The sequence below is a fragment of the Falco cherrug genome, chromosome Z, assembly GCF_023634085.1.
Source record: "Falco cherrug isolate bFalChe1 chromosome Z, bFalChe1.pri, whole genome shotgun sequence".
In the NCBI taxonomy this organism is placed as follows: Eukaryota; Metazoa; Chordata; class Aves; order Falconiformes; family Falconidae; genus Falco; species Falco cherrug.
The window spans coordinates 51,274,638-51,294,392 of NC_073720.1; the positions used below are offsets into that span (position 1 = coordinate 51,274,638).

At 38.1% G+C, this 19,755-nt stretch overlaps 1 protein-coding gene across 2 annotated transcripts in view; it reads right to left on the minus strand.

The window, feature by feature from the left end:
- MEGF10 (multiple EGF like domains 10) overlaps nt 1–19,755 on the minus strand; it is a 110,028-nt gene that overhangs the window by 43,543 nt on the left and 46,730 nt on the right. For both annotated transcript variants that reach the window (XM_055699722.1, XM_005437055.3), the window contains exons 6-10: nt 13,193–13,439; nt 12,457–12,577; nt 10,433–10,569; nt 6,791–7,003; nt 690–864 (exon numbers count right to left, since the gene is read on the minus strand). In XM_055699722.1, the coding sequence (XP_055555697.1) occupies nt 690–864; nt 6,791–7,003; nt 10,433–10,569; nt 12,457–12,577; nt 13,193–13,439 (893 nt within the window). The remainder of the gene's footprint in view (nt 1–689; nt 865–6,790; nt 7,004–10,432; nt 10,570–12,456; nt 12,578–13,192; nt 13,440–19,755) is intronic.

Below are 19,755 nucleotides of genomic sequence, written 5' to 3' on the forward strand. Positions count from 1 at the left end.
AGAGGGAGTCCTTCATCCTTCTTAAAGTCTACAGTAATCACTGGTTTTCTATTAGTTGCTGTGAGAGCTCAGGTCACATACATAACAGCACTTGGTTAGATCAATGGACATATTTTCAGTAATAAAGAAGCCCTTTATGAAACCAAAACACAGTAAGACAGCAGGTTAATGGAAAATAATATGGATATGTAAAATATATTTAAGAATTATTTGACTGAAGTTTTCACTGTTATTATTCCTAGAAAAAGTCATACTGTAAAACGTTTTTTATGTTAGATTATCATCCAATGCACAGGTAACAGCAAATGTACGCAAAAGCTGCAGAATAATCTGCCCTGAAATGCAAAAACAAATGTCTTTGTCTAGAGTTTCTCCAGATGGAGCATGAGGAGTTGATGTACAAGATAATGACTGGAACTTATCATTCTTCCCTTTATTTACACCTCAACAGCACACACTCATCTTATAAGACACATCACTTTTCTTTCTTAAAATGGCTTCATTTCAGTACTAAGAACCAATCACAAATTTGGCCTTCTCAGGGTCTTGCAACACACCCAGTGATACCTAAATATCTTTGCTTCTCTTTTACCATGGTGGGGAAAGGACACTCTGGCATCTTGAAGAATTTTGCACTTAACTAAAGGCAGTAGAGTCAAAAAAGGACTGTGAAAGTAAGACTTATTTACCTTAAATCCAGGGGCACAGGTGCATTTTCCAGTCACACTATCGCAGTCAGCACCGTTTTGGCAGCTGCAGATCTGCTGACATGACTCACCATAGAATCCCGGGGAACATGTCTCATTGCAGTAGAGTCCAGACCAGCCGGGCTTGCAGGAGCATTCCCCAGACATAGGGTGACAGCTGCCAGGAGGGGATGAAAGGATAAATAACTCAGGACTAAACATGACATCGTTTGTTTTTTTTTCCCAGAGAACAAAATGCTGTTATAGATAGGTTGTATAAAAGATCTTGCATGCTATGTGTAGGGATGGTTATACTCCCCAGACCACAAAGCAAAGGGTTCTGTATATGTATATACAAATGCATTCCAATTAAGACAAGAAATGTAACATCATATGACATATGATTCTATGATATAGGCATTTGGGGAGGACATGGAAAGAAAAGAAGAGGTATCAGTCTTCCATAGCTAGTTGAAAATAAACTATCTGAAACAAAGTTTTTACCATAAAATAGATATCCACGGTTACAAAGATTAAGGTGATGAAACCATTAAATTCCCCAAAATGTATTGTTAGGGTTGCACTCCAAATATAATAGGATCATTTCCATAACAGTGCCCAAACTCAGCAGCATATTGTCTGAGAAATACGATGCTTTGGTAAAATAGCATGGCATAATAACACAGCACAAAATGGGTAGCATGCATGCTCTTTTCTTTAAATAGCTGGTTGAAAAGAGGATAACTGGCATCTTTCTGGGAATGAAACAAAATCATTTGCATTGGGCAGAAGTCAGATACACCATCATAGTGACCTTTTGCAGACTATCTCCCCTATGTTGGCCATACCTGGTGGCAGACCAGCTGTCTCTACCTGGAACAGCAGTTTCATTGAAGGGCCAGTCAGACAGCTGTTGCCTCAGAACAAATGGACATCATCAGCTGTGCAAAGATATATGTGCTGGAAAAGTGTACACAATGGGGTACTCTGTAGCACTCTGGCAGACAAAGCACTCACTTAATTCTCACCAAAGGAAAGCCTTAATATCCAAATCCAATATATTTACAATGGGAAGACTGTTTAAATATTTTTTTGCCACTGATTGAAGTTCATTTAAATGTGCTGGAAAAAAAATATGCCTTTGTCCAGGCACATTAAATGACCCATGACAAGAGCCTGATTTTGCAAGATTTGCTGACTCCTTGTGGGGGGGTATGTTTGAAACCGAGCATTTGAAACTTTGAAAAAATACGTACTGCATTTTTAGGTACCATAACATAAGTAATGACAATATTCTTTGAAAAAGTTGAAACACAACAAGGGAATGCAGTATTATTTGAAAATGCTCTTGGACTCACTGTTGTTAAACTTAGATTCTCCTGTTGCCAAACACAACCAATTGACAACACTCTGCTGATCAAGGAAAGTATGAATTACAAAGGTTCAAATGTTATTACGCATTCTGGTCTCTATATCTTATTGCATACAGTATGACATCATAAGAATTTGGGGGTCTTGTAGATATTAAAATCTCTTTAACAATATTAAGCTAGTTTACATAAAGTGAGAGGAAAGGTCTTTTCAACTAAATGATATATTCAGAAATGTTTCAAAACTCACGGTGTTCATAGTCAATAGTCCTAGTTATTTGTTCAGTTATAAGCATACCTGCCACAAAATAAGCTGAAATAGAGCTATTGTCATATAGAGTACATGAAAATTATGAAAACACATGATGCAGCAACATAATCAGATTTGTTGCCTGTTCCTAACTTCCTGTAGGCACCCACTGGAATTTTGGATCAAATTCCCATGTTTCTTATCAGTGGAAGAATACAGGGTAGCAGATATTAAAAAATGTTTCAATCCACAACTGAATAGTCATTAGGATACGAATTAGAATATATTTACAACATAAAATTAGTAGTGCTGTCATTTTAAGACCTAAATCCCAGTGTTTTTGTTGTTGGATGTTTTTTTCCTTTCAGGGGAGGGGGAGAACACACGCATGAGCAAGCATTGGCTATGAAGCAGAAGCATTGATATTCTGTGCCCCCCAGTGAGTGTTACTAAGGCATACTTGCACATATATTGATTGACACCAAAATTAGTATTCCGTAATTTGTAATTAGATGTAGGAAGCTGGAGCACTTCTGAGGCTTTTTGATGGGTTCTCATGCAGTTAGCTTAATTAGCAATAAGATTTATATATTAAGATAGAGAAATAAGCAGGTGTTGAGAGATATTGCCAGTACATCTGCTTTTATTCCTGGTCTTTTGTTCACACTTTCTGGAAATACAACTATACTCTGTATTCTGTACAGACACCAAAAATATACTTGTGGGTAGTTGATACTACTTATTTGAAGGTCTTAAATGAGCTTAATGATTTTAATATGATTTAAAGAGGTGTTTCATGATCACAATATCCACAATAAATTTTGTAGCACCCTATACAATAAAAAATTTCCATGAAAAACTCTTGTATATGTATGTACAAATCCATTATAAAAATGCAAAATTGCAAGATGCCATCATCTTGACTTCAAAACTAAAACCATACTGTATGAACTAAGCTTGTATCACACCATAAAATTCCACTCAACCCTATATATGTATCTCAGAAAAAGTACAAGACAAAAGAAACCCCATTAGAGCTCACATCATGAGTAAACCCTAATTCCAGCCTTAACTATACCAAATCAGTTGGTGATACAGAATGACCCCAGCTGATCTTACCTACAGGTGTGAAGCAGTGGTGGATGATCACCAGAAAGAGCTTACAAAAACAAAACAAAACAAAACAAAACAAAAAACTAACAACAGGGACATCTCAGATTTAGCTTGGATATCAACCTGAAACCAGTGCATATGCTGTAACACAGGTCTGACAAATATCCTTTGTAAACCTCCTAGATAAATATGCAGCTACAGACTGCCCTCTTTACATTTTCTGAATGATCATCATGCGTCACTTGAGTAAAGGCATGACAAAATCCAGTCTAAAAGTTTAGGCTAGAAGAACATTCCTGTGCAAAATGAAGTGACAATGTTAATGAAGGCAGATTAAGGTCTGACAAGTTTTTGTAAACCCCACAGGCTGTGGATAGAAGTGGCAGGGACACATGGGTCTGCTCATATCAGCTCACAGCGCTGCTGTTGTACCACACTAAGGAAACATGTTTTATGTGGTCTTAGTCTTAGTCAGCTAGCACTCACTCTAGTTTTTTTCTTGACTACCAAATAAAAAGAGAAAAATTGAGTGTCACCTAGTCACAGAGAACAGAGGTCTGTGTCTGATTTCCACTCTAGCTCAAATCCTTTTATGTACATCAAAGGTATCATAGAGAAGAACCATTTGTGAAAATACTCTTGGCACAAGAGGGTTGTTACCTGCTGCTGTCCTCCGGACCCCTCAAAAAGATTAAAATCTCTCACTTATATCTATATCTAGCCCTTCACAAAGCATTCAATAAAGGCTGCTGATACAACTAAGAACAAGGATGGGCTTGCCTTTCAGCCCCAGGAGCTGCCATCAATCAATAGCAGCAGTGAAATCCCTGTAGATTAGCCTACCCAAAATGCAAATTACAATTTATTGCCAAAGCTGGTTTGATGCCATTTCCTCAATCAAAAAACAGTAATAGAAATATGTATACATTTTTAAACTAAGATATACCATGTTTTTTCGTATTTGAAGAAAATGGCTAGATACATACTTGTATACTGCAACTTATGTACACATATTTTACAGCAATATTTTTTGGTGCTAAGTACTTTTTTAACTAAACTTTAGTTCATTTCCATATCTATGAATACTCAGAATGTTAAGTAATAACCTGGGGCTCTGAGCCTAGCAACAGCTCCTCCTCAAGGATATCTAAACTAGTGGTCATACCCAGATGAAAAATCTTTCATGTTACCAAGGCCCCTCAAAGTCCTAACAGAATTCTAGACCTACAGACACATGAAGTGTATTTGAAGAAGGAACTGCACCCCCTTTTTCATGCCCTGGGATCACTGGTTGTTACATTGCTGCTAAATGGGTTAGTGCTATAAAGAACCTTTGGCTACAGCCAGCCCAAACAGCACTCGTGGTAGGGCAAGTAAGGAATAAGGCCCGGATGTGCTTAAAAAGTTGTCTTCTGGCTGACTGATATTTAGTGAGAGATGAAGACTGCCAGACACCACAGACTTCTCAAAAGATTCTTAAAAGTGTAAAGTGTCTGCAAGGAGCTTTGTCTTCTATACTATTAAACACACACCCTTTGATTTCTGTTATTTGGTGGTCTTAATGACTAGGAGGAAGGAACCTATATATGAAAAATACACTTGTGAAGTCATGAAAATCTTTGTTTAACTCATGGATCATTATGCCCTTGCAAATATGCTCCTGTACCTACAGGGCTGTTATAAGTGCCTTTTGATTTGTCATACAGATGGGGAAATGTTCAAAAAAAGACAAGGCATATGCTGCTGTTTACGTGAACATTTGTGATCTGATTTGACCACAAGCTGTCTTCCAGCGGCATAAATGAAGGAACAGCTGTTTGAACATGAATCAGAAGTAATCCCTGTAGTATCAGAAATACTATACAGTGTAATGCATTCCTGTCAAACAAGTCTGCAGACAAATTTTCAGGAAAGCAGCTAACCATAATTCTTAATACAATAGTATTCAGTCTACTACCATAATTTGAGAACTAGATAGGTCAGCATTATGGTGCCATTTATTCTTGAATGCATTGCTCAAAGAATGAATTGCTTGATTTTATGTTAAAAGCTCTTGTGTTTTTTCAAAACACATTTCAAGTAAATGGGATCAACAGAAGTGCAAGCACAGAACTGTAAAAACATATGAATGGAAAGGGAAAACAATTCAGTTTGCTGTCACATGGTTTGTCAATGAAAGGTATGTTGAACAACTCAGACAATCCCCAAAGTAATTTTTCACAGAGGCCTAAAAGAATAGTTATTTCCATGTATGTGCTTGAGTGCTTTAACATCACTGCTAAATTCTAACTAAAGGCTTTTGTTTTATTTATGAGGAAAAGTGCAACTTATATACAACATACAGCAGCATTCTATGTGACAATCAACAGTTTCCACAAATTTCTTCCAGAGCTGTTTTCAACAGCAATAATTTAGATTATGGTCACAAACCTTATCTAAGGTACTGTGATTAATAATGCATTTAAGTATAAGTGAATGCACACTGAACAAAGTATTTAATCAAAAAACCCTGTGTTTTGTAACAAGAGAAAGCTGTCCAGAATTGTTCTACAAATATGTTGGCTTGCCTCGACTGACATCTGACGTTCCTCCCTCACAGCTGAAAGTTTGTCTCCAAATAGCTAGATTTTTCATAACAATATGCTGAAACACTGCAAAATCCCCAAAGAGAAACAAAACTCAAAATATAGGAGTCATTATGCCTGAATAAGGAGAGATGGTAAAAGGTAAGCCAGTAGGAAAGCTATTTTCATTTGACTTCCAGGGATCAGATTTTACCTGCTTTCTAGAAAAAATCACTTGAGTAACAACAAAAAAAATATGTATTTCTGACACCCAGACTTACAATTGGTAAAGCTTCAAAAATTTTGTATTAAAATAGTCACCTACAGCAATTCTTATACACGTATACAGAAAGAGAGAGAGAAATGGACTCTACTTTCATGCCCTACTCCTAAGATTATACATCCATTGATTTTAATTCAGTTATTTCTCACTTACAGTACACCAGAATATGCAAGGGATGTATGACATCTACTGATTTTATATGGTGAACAATACAATATTTATTCATGCAGTAAGTACAGACAAAGGTCACGCTTTGTCTTAACATTTATTTCAAGGGTCAGAGACCAAATAGGGTGGTGAATATTAAGATGAAATATAGCTGCAAGCACTAAACTGCAGACACTCCTTTGGGTGGCTATTTTCTTTCTTGATGTTTAGAGAACACCGAATACTCTTACAAGTCTTTAGTTGCTTCAGTTGGCATGCAAGTACTAGAGCACTCAGGAAATATTTATTTTAAGGGTTTTTTTAATTTCTATATTCTATATAGAAAAAGAAAACGGGCTAAAGAGTGCAAAGCCTACCTCCAGGTATTGGGCATGTGGCAGGGACATTTTTTATCACACTTGAGACCATAAATTCCTTCAGGGCAAAGCCTTGTTTCACAGTGCTCTCCAGTGTATCCCGGTTCACAGAGACAGGCACCACTAATATGGTAACATTTCCCACCATTCAAACACTTGCAGGTCTCAGCACACTGCACTCCGTAAGTGCCCACTGGACACTCATCTTGACATCTGTGAGAAATACAAACAAAAATTAGTTTTATTGCCCATAAACCACAACTTCTGGAGTTTTAAGGCAAATACTGTTTTATGAGGAATCTTACACTGGTCTAAAATGCCTCTTAAGTAGAGCAGGAATTTATGTAACTTCATATTTAAAAGTGCCTGTTTCTCTGGTTTCTTTTGCTACTCAGATAAACAGGCTTAAAAACGTTGGCTCTGCAAAATCCTTTGGAAAAGGAAAAGGAAAAGGTCTCCCACCCCTCCAACAAAGAGGACAATACACAGAACATTGCAATTCACGTTCAGCAACCAGAACAAAACTAAACTCTCTTAAATCAGACCTGAAGTATGAAGGAATCAAGTATTTTGTCCCAAAAGCCATCCATCTGTAACTTTTTAACGTGATCTAGATTGTCCCCTTAGCAATAGTGTGAACAGCCAGCAGATGTGCCCCTGCAGATGCTCAGGCAGGAAGTTCACTGGCAATCACGTTCAGCAGTTTCTGATGAGAGAATTTTCTGTATTTCCAAACACATGATATTTCCAGAATACCCTTCTTTGCAGAATTTTTTTCTAAATGTTTTTGGTTGGGTTTTTTTCTTTGTTGTTGGGTTTTTTATTAATTTTGCTCTTCAAAAATCCATAGGACATGGAAAAATCTTCAGGAACCCAAAACCCTTCTTTTCATCTGACTTTTCTAATAGATGAAAGTGAAAATTAGTGAAGACTTGAGTTTCACCAATATGGGAGAGTAGCAATGATTTTCCTTAAGGAAAATATATCCTAAGAGAGAGACTTCTTCATCAAACTTTTTCTCTCTCATTCACAGAGCTTTTAGAAGCTGACTTCTCTAGCTAACATTGCTTTGAAGTTCAACATGTGACAGACATTATTAAGTATCAAACTGTATGTTCAGCTGTCCAGCCTGGTTACTAAAAGACAGTTTTCAATATCCTGCTTCTGAAACTTGCAACTCATTTACTAATGAGTTTCCAGGTAGCAATTTCATTTGGTAATGTATTTAATATATACAATATAAAATGAGTTCGCTATTTTCAGCTTTAACTTCTCGTGTATAACTGAATTGTTAAAATTCAGAATGCCAGTACTGCTACAGCATTACTAAAGGGTCCAGCACTAAGTGCAATTAAATTATTCGATTATGACAGACCTCTCAGCTCAACAGGTTCATGCCTCAGAGCAAAGGATGATAACATCTCATTGCCTATGTGTCAGGGAAAATTCCCACATTTTTCAGTATAAGCATCTATAAACTCTGAATTAGGTTGACAAAAAGACAAATCAGATAAATCTCAAAGCTTTAGGGTCAGAACATGTTGGAGTCCTGAGGTATGCTGTGAACTCAACAGGTGATATCAGGCACATAACATTCTCTGCAATTTGGCTGCCTCGAAGTTTCACCAAATTATAGATTGTATGAAAATATTACTTGATAAAATAGCACACTAATGATGTGTCAGTTTATAACCTGCTTATTTCCCCAGTCCTATAAAAGAATTTCCTTGGTGGTCTCTTTCCATTTTTCTTATACACTTGGGAGTTTTTGTGGCTTTTTTTTGTTGGTTTTGGTTTTTTTGTGGGTTTTTTTTTTTTTTGTATGATTAGTAGTTCATTACAGGAGAATTTCAAAGGCACGTGACACAAGGCACTGCAAAATGTAACAAAATTTGTCAGAACCCTCTGAGGTAAAATCAGTATACATGTTCATTTCATGCTTTTGCAGTATTTACCTCATTCTGATACTGTTACACAGAAGTTTCAAGGTATTCGTAACTCTGCCCTGACTGAAGCCAGCAATAAAATCTCCTTTCCTTCAGAGGTATAACATAATAATAGAGCTAATAACCCTGTCTAAATGTTTCCTAATGAAGTTATACAAATAAAGCTGAGAATAAATTTTCTCCAAATGACATTCAGGAATTCCAGACAAATTAGACAAAATTTAACCTTGCAATTTTTTACAGTTTTTTAATTGCATCTCCATCAGTTTCTGAAAGACCCTATTCCACTTCATCGTGAGGACAGATATCAATCAAAAAGTGTTAAGCAGAATTATAAATGTAGTTTAAACTAGATTCCCTTGTGTTAACTCAGATCATCTAGAAACTGTCAGATGCTCCAGGAGTCCTCTTTTTCTTGCTGACCGAGATGACCAAGTTCCAGGAGTCCACCACACCAAAAAACTCAGACAAATACTGTTAAGTTACACACAGAGGTAGAGAACAGCTTAGCACTTTTTAAAACCATCCTTTTGCTGCTGGTATGTACATGTTAGCTCAGCAAATGCCCACATATTTCTTGTCACAATTCCCTCCCTTGCCAGTCCACTGACATGAAATATGAACCAGATCTGCAACCTTGCTTCTGACCCATTCCTGCCCTTGAATTATCTTGAAAAAGAAAATAATTGCAATTATAGATTGTTTTGCAGGAAAATAGGGAGCTCAGACTTGCGACAGTGATCAAAATGCCTATAAGGCATCTCAGATTAAAGTCAGATTTAAATTCCGAGACAAAAAATTGAATTGCTTTTAGAAACACCAGTGCAGTGCATTGTATAGACTCATACAGATACTCCCTTGATTTCCCTGCTGACTTGTCTGTGTCTCTTTAAATGCATCTACCACCTTCTGCACTGTTTATTCACAGATGCAAATTTAATTTTGGCATCCAAGTAGCTCTGGACTAATTGTTTCTCTTCTTCATGAGGTTTTTTTCCCCCCTCATGTCTGGCACAGCTCTCTCCATGTCCTGTGAACACTTGCGTGGGAAGTGCATATGGTTATAATACCTACTATTGTTGGCAGAGATCCCCTGGACTGACCGCAGTGATTAAGCTGCTGCTGAGTTCAGCAAATGAGTCATGTGCTGTTTAAAATATATACAGGAAAACACTTCTTTCAACACTTTCTGCTGCCTTAAAAAATGGTGTCTTGCCACATTATCTTTCCAGTCTACCAAAGATGACTTTCTACAATCAAGTCAGAAAATCACGAAGTTTCACTTCTTCATTTGAATGAAATAATTTAGGAGACAGCTCTCCATCTTGCTCACTTTCAAGAGGAACCAAATGAGCTTCCCTTGCTACTATGATTGCCAAACATCTGCACAAAACCCAGCTTCCCTCCTCACTCCTTCACCATATCCCAAACTGCGTCATTCTGCAATCCACTGAAGTAAAGGCCCACCAGACACTGCCAGAGCATGAGCCACAGCAGGAAAATCCTGAAACCCAAGCAGTTCCTTCACAGGCACTTTTAACTTGTGACCCAGCATCAGCTAAGTGACACAGCAAACATTCCATAAGACTCTCTTAATTGTATCACAGGTATTTCCATTCTACTTCCTACCAGCTTCTCAACTTTCTCTGTCACAGCATACCCCTTGCAGTCTGGCAAAAAAAAATAATTTCCTTACCGTTCCCCCGTGTAACCTGGGCTGCAATGGCATTGACCTGTTGCTGAGTCACAAGTCCCTCCGTTGTGGCACTGGCACTCCTGGGAACAGTTTTTCCCATAACGACCCTCAGGACAAGGCTGACCACAGACCATGCCCTGTGTGTGCAGAAAAAAATCTTAATATTAGATTTGGTATCACAGTGTGAATGGACAAGGAATAAAGATTTGTAATGAAGGAAGATCAAGGAGATCTCATGCAGACGTCTGGTGCTGATCTTGGAAACGCCAGACTGTTCTCCAGCTTTAAACACAGAGTATGTTTCAGCACTGGAGGAATAATCTTCTAGGATTTCCATTTTGGAAGCCGAAGTTGATGAAAAATGCTATCTCTAAGTAACAGTGAAAACACTTAGACATTTAAGACTAATTGATGTCAAGCTCTTCTCAATTTATTTATCTGGAGTGGTATGTATCAAGACATCCGGAAATGCCCTCCAGTGAGTAGCAGTGTAGAAATCAGTAATTGCTCTAATGCCCCAATTATACTACTTTATGATAAGTTGTTTCTTTCTGATGAAAGGAAAAGCTGCTTGTAATTTCATTTAAAGCAGCACATCTTAAGAGCTTAGGTAGGATGTCTGCTTCCCTTCAGCGGGTTTTGAATTTCTGCACTGCTATTTAGATCCTTAGAATTAATTGCACCTGTGTAGTCAGGGAACCATCAGATCTTAAGACTTTTAAGAAGCCATTTCAAGAAAAACATATTTAAAGGCATTTCATCAGACAAAAGACATGCAAGTATTTCAGCGAACATAAGATACTGCAGAATTCATACCTGGCTACTTTAAACTTTCCTTACATGAAAAGCAAAAAACGTTATACTGTCACAATTGTGTTTTGCAGAATTGAAAAATCTAAAACTTAGGTTACGCTTAAGTTAACTTTAAGTTATGCTTAATAACTACTTGGAATGGAAAATTAGTCAAAGGGCTAAACGATAATTTGTTGGTTAAAACACACACTAGTATAAAATTGCTATCACTGCTTTATATGCTATCTCATTTTTCATTAGCTGTGTTTAGGCAGAGAAAGGGAGTCAGGAATTTATGCAAGCATTTTTATTCTATGACCAATAATTTCATTCTTCTAACACAAAGTGGAATAAGAAGTAGAAATGGCCATAATCCAAGTTAGGCAGTCAGGTGACTGGTGCTATTCAAATACACAGAGATGATAATTTTTAACTATGTTCTCTAGTTGGTAAAAAACTGACCTCTGCCATAGGTTATCCTAATATAATATCTCAATTACTGTCAGATAATTAAAGTTCAGTAAATGTGGATATTCACCCAAAATTGACATTTAAATAGAAAATATTATTAACAAATACTATTAATCAATATTATTTGCAAACGTATTTAAAGAAATTATTTGGGCCTTGATCACCTTCCACCTTCCAACTCCATTATTTGCCAACTCAGAGTCAGCAGCCTGGTAGCAGGGGAGGCTACTTGCAGCTCCGAGGTCAATTCTTTCTCTACTCACTGACAAAAGGGTAGAAAGTCTAAAGATAATATCAAAGTTCTGATGTCCCACTTCCATCACCAACATTTAACACAGTATCTGAAGGTTTGGGGGTTTTGCCACACATCCTAAACATATGAAAATAGGCACCAAACCCACTGCTAAAATACATAATGGTGTCACCTCCTCATAGTATCAAATTGTATCTAGAAATGAATGACTTCTAGACAAGATATAAAGGATGTTGCCTTGTCACAGTATGATTCATGTTTTCTGCTTCCCAGAATCTGGTGTGGTTAAAAAGGCAGCACAGAACTGGAGGATTTTCTGTAATACGTGGTTTTTTTATTCAGACAGTATTTTATTCCAATCCCTGATGACGAAATATGTTTCTCATTACTCCTGACTACAGGCAAACTGCATTTGCTATCCTCATTTGCTACCCTTTTCTGATGCTGCCCAAAATCTACAAATATGGAAGTTTTAAGGGGTTGTGTAGATTTCAGAGAGTGTTTTTACCATCCATCCAGGCGGGCAGGCACACTCCCCAGTGACGTGGTGACAGACACCTCCATTCTGGCATGGGCACCTCTCCTCGCACTGTGACCCATGCTTCCCGGGGGGACAAAGGTCCTCGCAGCTGGGGAGGTGGTGGTATACAACAGAGACAACCATTACTTTAGCATACGCTCCAGTCTCCAGCCACCTCTTTGTTTCTAATGCTATCATTAACGTTTCTAGCCAAAAGTATGAAACATAAAGCTGTCCAACATAAAGAGACACACACTGAATACTGTATAGCATCCATGCAACAAATCTAAGGAAACAGACCTAGCAATCTAGGAATTATTTCTTCTTAAAGATATTTCATTCTACACTGGTTGGTGCTCATCCATTATTATTGACAAAGCTCAAAATCTATTCTGGAATGACGAAGTCAAGTAGCTCCATGTTTCAATACGGTTTTCCAAACTTGCAGCCAAACCATTTTCATGGTGGTCATGAAGAAGCTCCTGCTGCTATTTTTTGTGGCTTTCATTTAGCAGTCCAGATCGAGGGCTTTCTCTCAGCTACATGTCTGTGTATTGCAACACAGTTTGCCTAGCTGCTTCTTAGCCAGTAGCCCTGCTTCCCTGCATTACAGAGCAGCCAGACCAACAGCTTAGTGTTAAAAGTTAATCTAAACTTGGTTTCTCTTGTTAACACTGTTTAAAACTTGTATCTCTTTCCCATAAATAATATACCCACTGCTTACAAGGCACCAGTGTATCCAGGAGGACATCTGCACTCTCCAGTCACGTGGTCACAGGTGGCTCCATTTTGACACTGGCATTTCTGATGGCAATCATTTCCATATGTCCCCTGATCACAGCGTTCCTCGCAGCGCCAACCTTTGAAACCAGATGCACAGTGGCAGGCTCCAGTGATGGGGTTGCACAAGGCTCCGTTTTTGCACTGGCAGCGGCTGCTGCAGTGAGGTCCCCAGTGGTCACTGTCACATGCTGCAGGGGTAGAAGGAAAAATTTAGTGTTTTTGTAACTGCTCATGTTGCAGCACTGAAGATACTATGAGTCAACAAAAAAAAAAAGGTTACAAAATTGAACTAGTTATATAGTACATCTTCAGTTCTCTTTGGTCCTCAAGGATCTTGTCAGGTAGACAGAATTTAATTTATGCATACAAATTAATTTCTTAAACATAAAAGCAAACACTTTACAATGTGAAGCTCTGAAGTAAATGCAAGTTCTAGTCTCCATTTTCAAAACTCTTCATTATGACTCTCCATCATCAAATGACACTTATGGCTCCAGGGAGCTTCCATTTACACAGAGAAGTCTTGCTAAATTTAAAAAGTAAAAAAATACAGTCTAAATCCATAAACAACTGCCTGAATCCCACAGGGAAGTTGTAAGACTTACTCATTATAAGATCATGATTTCTTTCAAATCCAGAAATTCCTACTTGTTGAAATAATTGCAAATATTTCCTTGTCAATCTTGCAATATACTGACAGGGCAAAAGAAAATACAAGCAGCGTTTCACCAAGCAATAGAAATTAACACTTATATGGTTAAACTTCATCTGGATGTTACAAATGTGGTTATCCAATGTGTCTTCACGATCATTCAGATGCATCTTTTCTCATCTACCCCAATGCAGCCCATTAAAACCACCCAGAGGTTATTTCAGCATCAAAAGAAAAACCTTACTGTTAAGGAATACATTTTTCTTCAGTAAGAAACACAGCAGTTCTGTAAAAAGCCAGAAGATTAAGGTCACCTAGAGTTCAACAGGAATGTGCTAATCATATGGTCAAATGATCTGATTTTACTTTTATGTTCTGTTGATAACAGCAGTACGACGGGAAGGCCTCAATTGCAGCAACTGGAAGCCCAGGATCTCCCCTTGAAGACTGACAACTATTGTTCTCCCAGTCTTTTCCTGGGGCGAAAAAAGCCAGGCAGAGAACAGGCACACTTTCCTAGACTAATGCCCAGTAATTCAAGAATCCTCCTCAGGGCAGGAATTATTCAGCTATAGGAGCTGTTCACTCAGGCTACACAAATAAGAAGAGATTAGGGTCTTTTAAAGAACCTACTCCTTAAGATATTTTTTTTTCCAGGAGAGGTCACTAGAACATGCATCCATAATGGAGATATTGTGAGCTCCAACAGACAATAAAATACAGAGCACTGGGAAGTACCGTATGCATCCTAAACACCCAGCAATACCGTCAAACTGACGGAACAAATGTCCGTCTCCTTACTGGCCTTTCTTTTTGAAGATGTATGGGTTTTGTTCTGGAGTATACTACAACACACTGTTGTTTACAGCACACAGCATCTTACAAGTTGCCTTTCCCCATGATAACTCACATTTATTCTGAACTGCTGTATGTTTATTTTCAACATTTCTGCATGGAATAGAAAGTGTAATCCTCATGCTTAACCAGTCCTCAAACTGTTGTCAGGAAACAAGCTATTTCAGGATATATATAAATATAAATGCATGTATGGGTAGTGAGACCTCTGAAACAGTCACATGTTCTATCACGGTTGCACAGACACTCTTACTTTCTGGGTTTTTTGCATAACACATTAGTCTAGATTCAGACAACAGTCTTCCTCCTGCTCCTAGACAGAATAGACAACTTCAATTTCAGCTATTCATCATGGAGTAATTCAAAATAGTAATTGTAATGATGATGATGACGATGATGATATTAATTAAAAAAAACAAAACAAAACAAAACAACCAAAACCACCCTGCCCTGGTATGTCTGAGAAACAGAAGAATTCAGACTGATTGCCAGACTATGACTGTTTCAGTGCAGATACCCATCAAGGGTGAATGTGGCCTGACATGCTACAGATACAAAGACATGACAGGCAAAAGAAGACTTACAAGCTTGCATTCTTTCACCAGTCACTGGAAATGGGATATCTGGTACAGTGCAACAACTTGCAGGTAGCTGCTTGAAGGCCCAGTGTAATGAGTCTCAGAGCCACAGGGATCAGAAACATCTACTACCACACATCTGCCATTGCATCCAACACCCAGGCACTGAGACTGCCTTTCTAGAAACCACAACACTTGTGAAGCAGTGGAGGCCTTGTACTCCCTCTGCTCTTTTTACAATCCCATCCTCAGAATGTCTCCCTGGAACGCACCCCGCTGTCTCCTGCAGATCTACTGATGTCCAAGGTGAACATGCTGTGTCTGTGAACTTGAACCTTTCTTGACTATTTTACCGTAAAAGCATGTACCACACAGTACATGATAATTTATTAGTTTCCTGGTGTGATCTTCTCTGTATGTTTTCAGGAAATCATTGAAATGAAAAGCATCATGTGGCTGCTGATAGGATTTCCAGTCTCACGACCATTCTCCTAGCAACACCCAGGTGGATAACAAATATTGACTATGCAATTTTTCACTACAGCATGATGGCGAAGCATTCCACCAGGACAACGGTGGTTCCACCATAGTATGACAGCACAATAGCCCTTTACGCAAGGTCTGTCACCAGCCTAGGATCCATCTGTGAGTTATAGGCAGAACTGCAGAGAAATTTGCAGGATTAATAACAATAAATATTAATTTTGAATGAGAGGGATAAATCACATTTTTTACCTCTGTGTCCCCTGACTAATAATCAATAATGTTCCCCATAGGAAATGAAAGTGTTTTGTCAGAAACTGGTGCTCAGTATACTATTAAAAAAGAAGAGTGCGAAGGGTAAAAATGTTTCCTATGGTGTGTTTGGTTTATTTTAAATTAGTTTTTGATACTAAATTTACCAGCTATTATATCAGACTGTTTCTGCTGCTTCCTAGTATTCAGACACTGAGAAAGCCGGGCTAGAAGTTGAACAGCTGCTAATCTGGTGGAATGGGATAGTCTTTGAGTTAATGACTACGGTCAGGTTACAGGCTGTCAGCTGGACTTTAATCAGAATAGCTGCTCTGACTGTCCTGACTGCAGCAAGGTCACAGGCACATGCACACAGGCAAACACTACAGGCACACACACAGAGAAGTGTCAGCTACTGGCTTCTGAACAGATTTGGCCTTGTAAATCATTGTCTCAACACAGGGTATATGCAAAAGGGAAGCAAATTACAGAGACAAGAGTCCCACGTTCAGAATGGGTTTGGTACAAGGACGATGCATCTCAGCCCAAGTAACTCCTGGAAACAGTCTGAATCCAATCCCGAAGAAATACAAAACCCAGTCAGTAAAGCACAGTTAATTTTCTCTAGATCCGTTCTGCCTTCACCTGATGCTGGGGCCGGGAGGAGGTGGGGGGTGGGGGTGGCGAATCGAAGTAAATGTTGAACAAACACTGTGGCATGAATGCCACATCTTCTTGCCATTTTTCTTTTTATACTTTCTGTTCACCTGGGAATATCCTTTTTGTCAGCGCAGTACATGCTGTACACATCACACAATGCCAGAAATACAGGACAGAGAACTTTTTTCTCCAAAGGTTACTCAATGAAAGCAAAAGTTTGCCTTTGGGAAGAAGGGCACTGCACTTTATAAACCCTCATTTCAAATGAGCAAGTATGGTATGAAACTCTAAGACAAGACAGGTCTACTACCATAAAGAAATGTTTGCTGAAACTAAGTGCCAAACAACAACTTTAGAAACATAGAGAAACTCAAGCATTGAGCAGTGAAAAACATCCTTCAAAAAGAAATCGAAATATGTGATGCAAATTGCTAGCATTTTGAGACCTTTTGTAGCATCTTTTAAGATGTAAAGTTCTGTATTTCCTAGTATAACTTTAATGCACATTGTTGTTATGCTGGGCTAGATGTGGTTTTATGTACATGTTTCTGTGAGTGGCTGGTGATTTGCAAATTGGAATAGTGGGACACCTGACATTTTATAGCACAAGGTATGAATTTTTATAATAACCTGAAGCACATCTGAAAAATTTGGTAACTCTTTTATTGCCCCTTATAAACAAAGACATTTTTAACTAAATGTGGTTACATACTTGTAAGGCAGTTTTCTGCAATTTTTTTTACTGATTTTTTTAAAGGGCAACAAAAATAGAAGTGCAAATGAGTCTGAGTTTATTCTTGACAAACCCACCTTGATCACCTACAGTTCTGTACTTCTCTAAAGAATGGCCTATAATGAGAACAAAATAAGGCTATCAAATCAAGTCAAAGAACAGTTCAGAAGAAAAACCTCCTTAGAAAGTCTAACTTGCAACTATATTTTAAGTATGCTACAGTTTCCTTTATAACACAATATTCAAGGGAGACAATGTTTATTTGAATGCTTTTTTTAAGATCTTTCTTCTCTTTTTGTCTTTCTTTTTTTGATAATGAGAAGGTGAAAGTGAAGAATCACAGCAAAACTAAGATTTACTTTTCTTGCTATCATTTTTTGTAGCTGTCTTATACGCAGCACCAAGACAACGGAATGAGATTTTATTCTGGTTAACACATCTTCCTGCAACACACACTGCTGTGTGTTTCTGGAATTATGTACCACTATCACCAAACCAGAGGAGATTCTTACCGCAGCATTAGCCTTATGTATTTTTATGGCCTTTTAAAACAACTGAAAACAAAATTCCAGACATAGAGTGAATGATATCTCACTTGGAATGCAATATTGTGAAGTGCACATTTAAATAAGCAAACCGTGGCAAATATGCAGAATTTCTGCCTCACCATCTCCTCAGAACTCCCAACATAATTTTGTCAGATAGGTTCAAGGAGCCACAGCCTTCAGTAAGTGAAAGCTGATTTTCCTTGCTCCAGCATGTATAACAAACTGAAACTTTGTTTTCAACTGTTTTCAACTCTAACTTGCGCATCATCTGTGACTAACCTTTCATCCTTTCCAGTTTGTCACATCAAGGACAAGTCTAAATCTGTTTGCCTTCCTTTGCATCCCTCCTTTGACTCTCATATCTCTATTGTCTTGTCCTTACTTTCACAGCCTTCATGGTCTATCCCTGACCTATAATTTCTCATTCAGTATCCAAATATCAACCTTCACATTTACATCACCAGTGGCATTAGCCCCTTTGTTGCATTTTCAGACTATCATCTTTCTTGTTTCTTGTCGAGTTGCTCTCCATACCCCAAGCCATAAAACTGCCATGATATCCTCCTTCACACCCCTACCTTATCATACCTCCTTCCTCTGAAGTCCACAGAAAGTTGATGTAGCAGGTGTGTTAAAACCTCTACCTGCATGGTCATTTATCAGTGTTTGCTTCTTTCCTCATTACCTACATGTTTCCAGCTTTGTGTTATCTCTTTTCTTTTCCTTCAACCACAGGTTCTCTAGGGCAGAGGCAACCTGTTCTGTATTTTTACTTGCAGAAGGAGTCCACAAATCCCCAGCAGGGACAGCTGTGAGGTCCACCAAAAAGCAAGAATGATCTTCATCTACAACTAAAAGTAGATCAACTGCAACTTGCCCTGTTTATAAACTACTCGACTTTTGGAGCAGAGGATATAAATAAGAAAAGAGTAATATTTCTAGGTGGGCCCACAAGTGACCTACATTATCAGGGAATGACCACCACAAATAGCCAAGCATAGCCAGTGTAAGTAAAATAGGCCAATATTGAGAAACTTTGATTTATCCAAAGCAGTAGCCCACTGACAATTTTTTTTATTATAAATTGCCCTAAGGCTGTTCATCATTTAGTGTTTGGAAGAATTACTCTTCCCTCTGTTCTAGAAACAAGAAACATGCTTGTCCTGACATAAATATACATTAGTGGAACTAATAATTCAGGTATCTAACTGGCAGTAAGTAAAATCTGATTAATCATTGTAAGAATTTCACAACAAAACAATAATTTTTTATGAAGATGGCATTTAATTTTGCAGGTGAGAGAAGCCATTCACCTTAACTCTCTCGTGACCTTAGTAAGGAAGCACAACCAGGACGAGTCCTCCCATTTCTCCATCAACAACAGATGCCCATCTAACTTTCAAGTGTCAACAGAAGGGAAATTTAGCTTTAATCCATGTGTTATGTAGTCTTGTATATTGCATACCTGAAAATGTGTTTATTGTTTTGGCCAAAAAGAGTGCCATAATTACAATATGAAGGCTTGCAAAGACATGGCATACACCCCATTCCAGATTAAAATTTCGTCAGAAAACTGGATGTCCTTCTTTGACAGAAAAGAAGGTATATCATATACCATGACAACAGTCAAATAGGTCATATATTACATTAAGGCATCATATACCTTCAGTCTATACAAAACTAGACTTGGATAATCCCTCATGGATCCTCAGTTCCTCTTAACTGATAAGGACATGAAAAGTC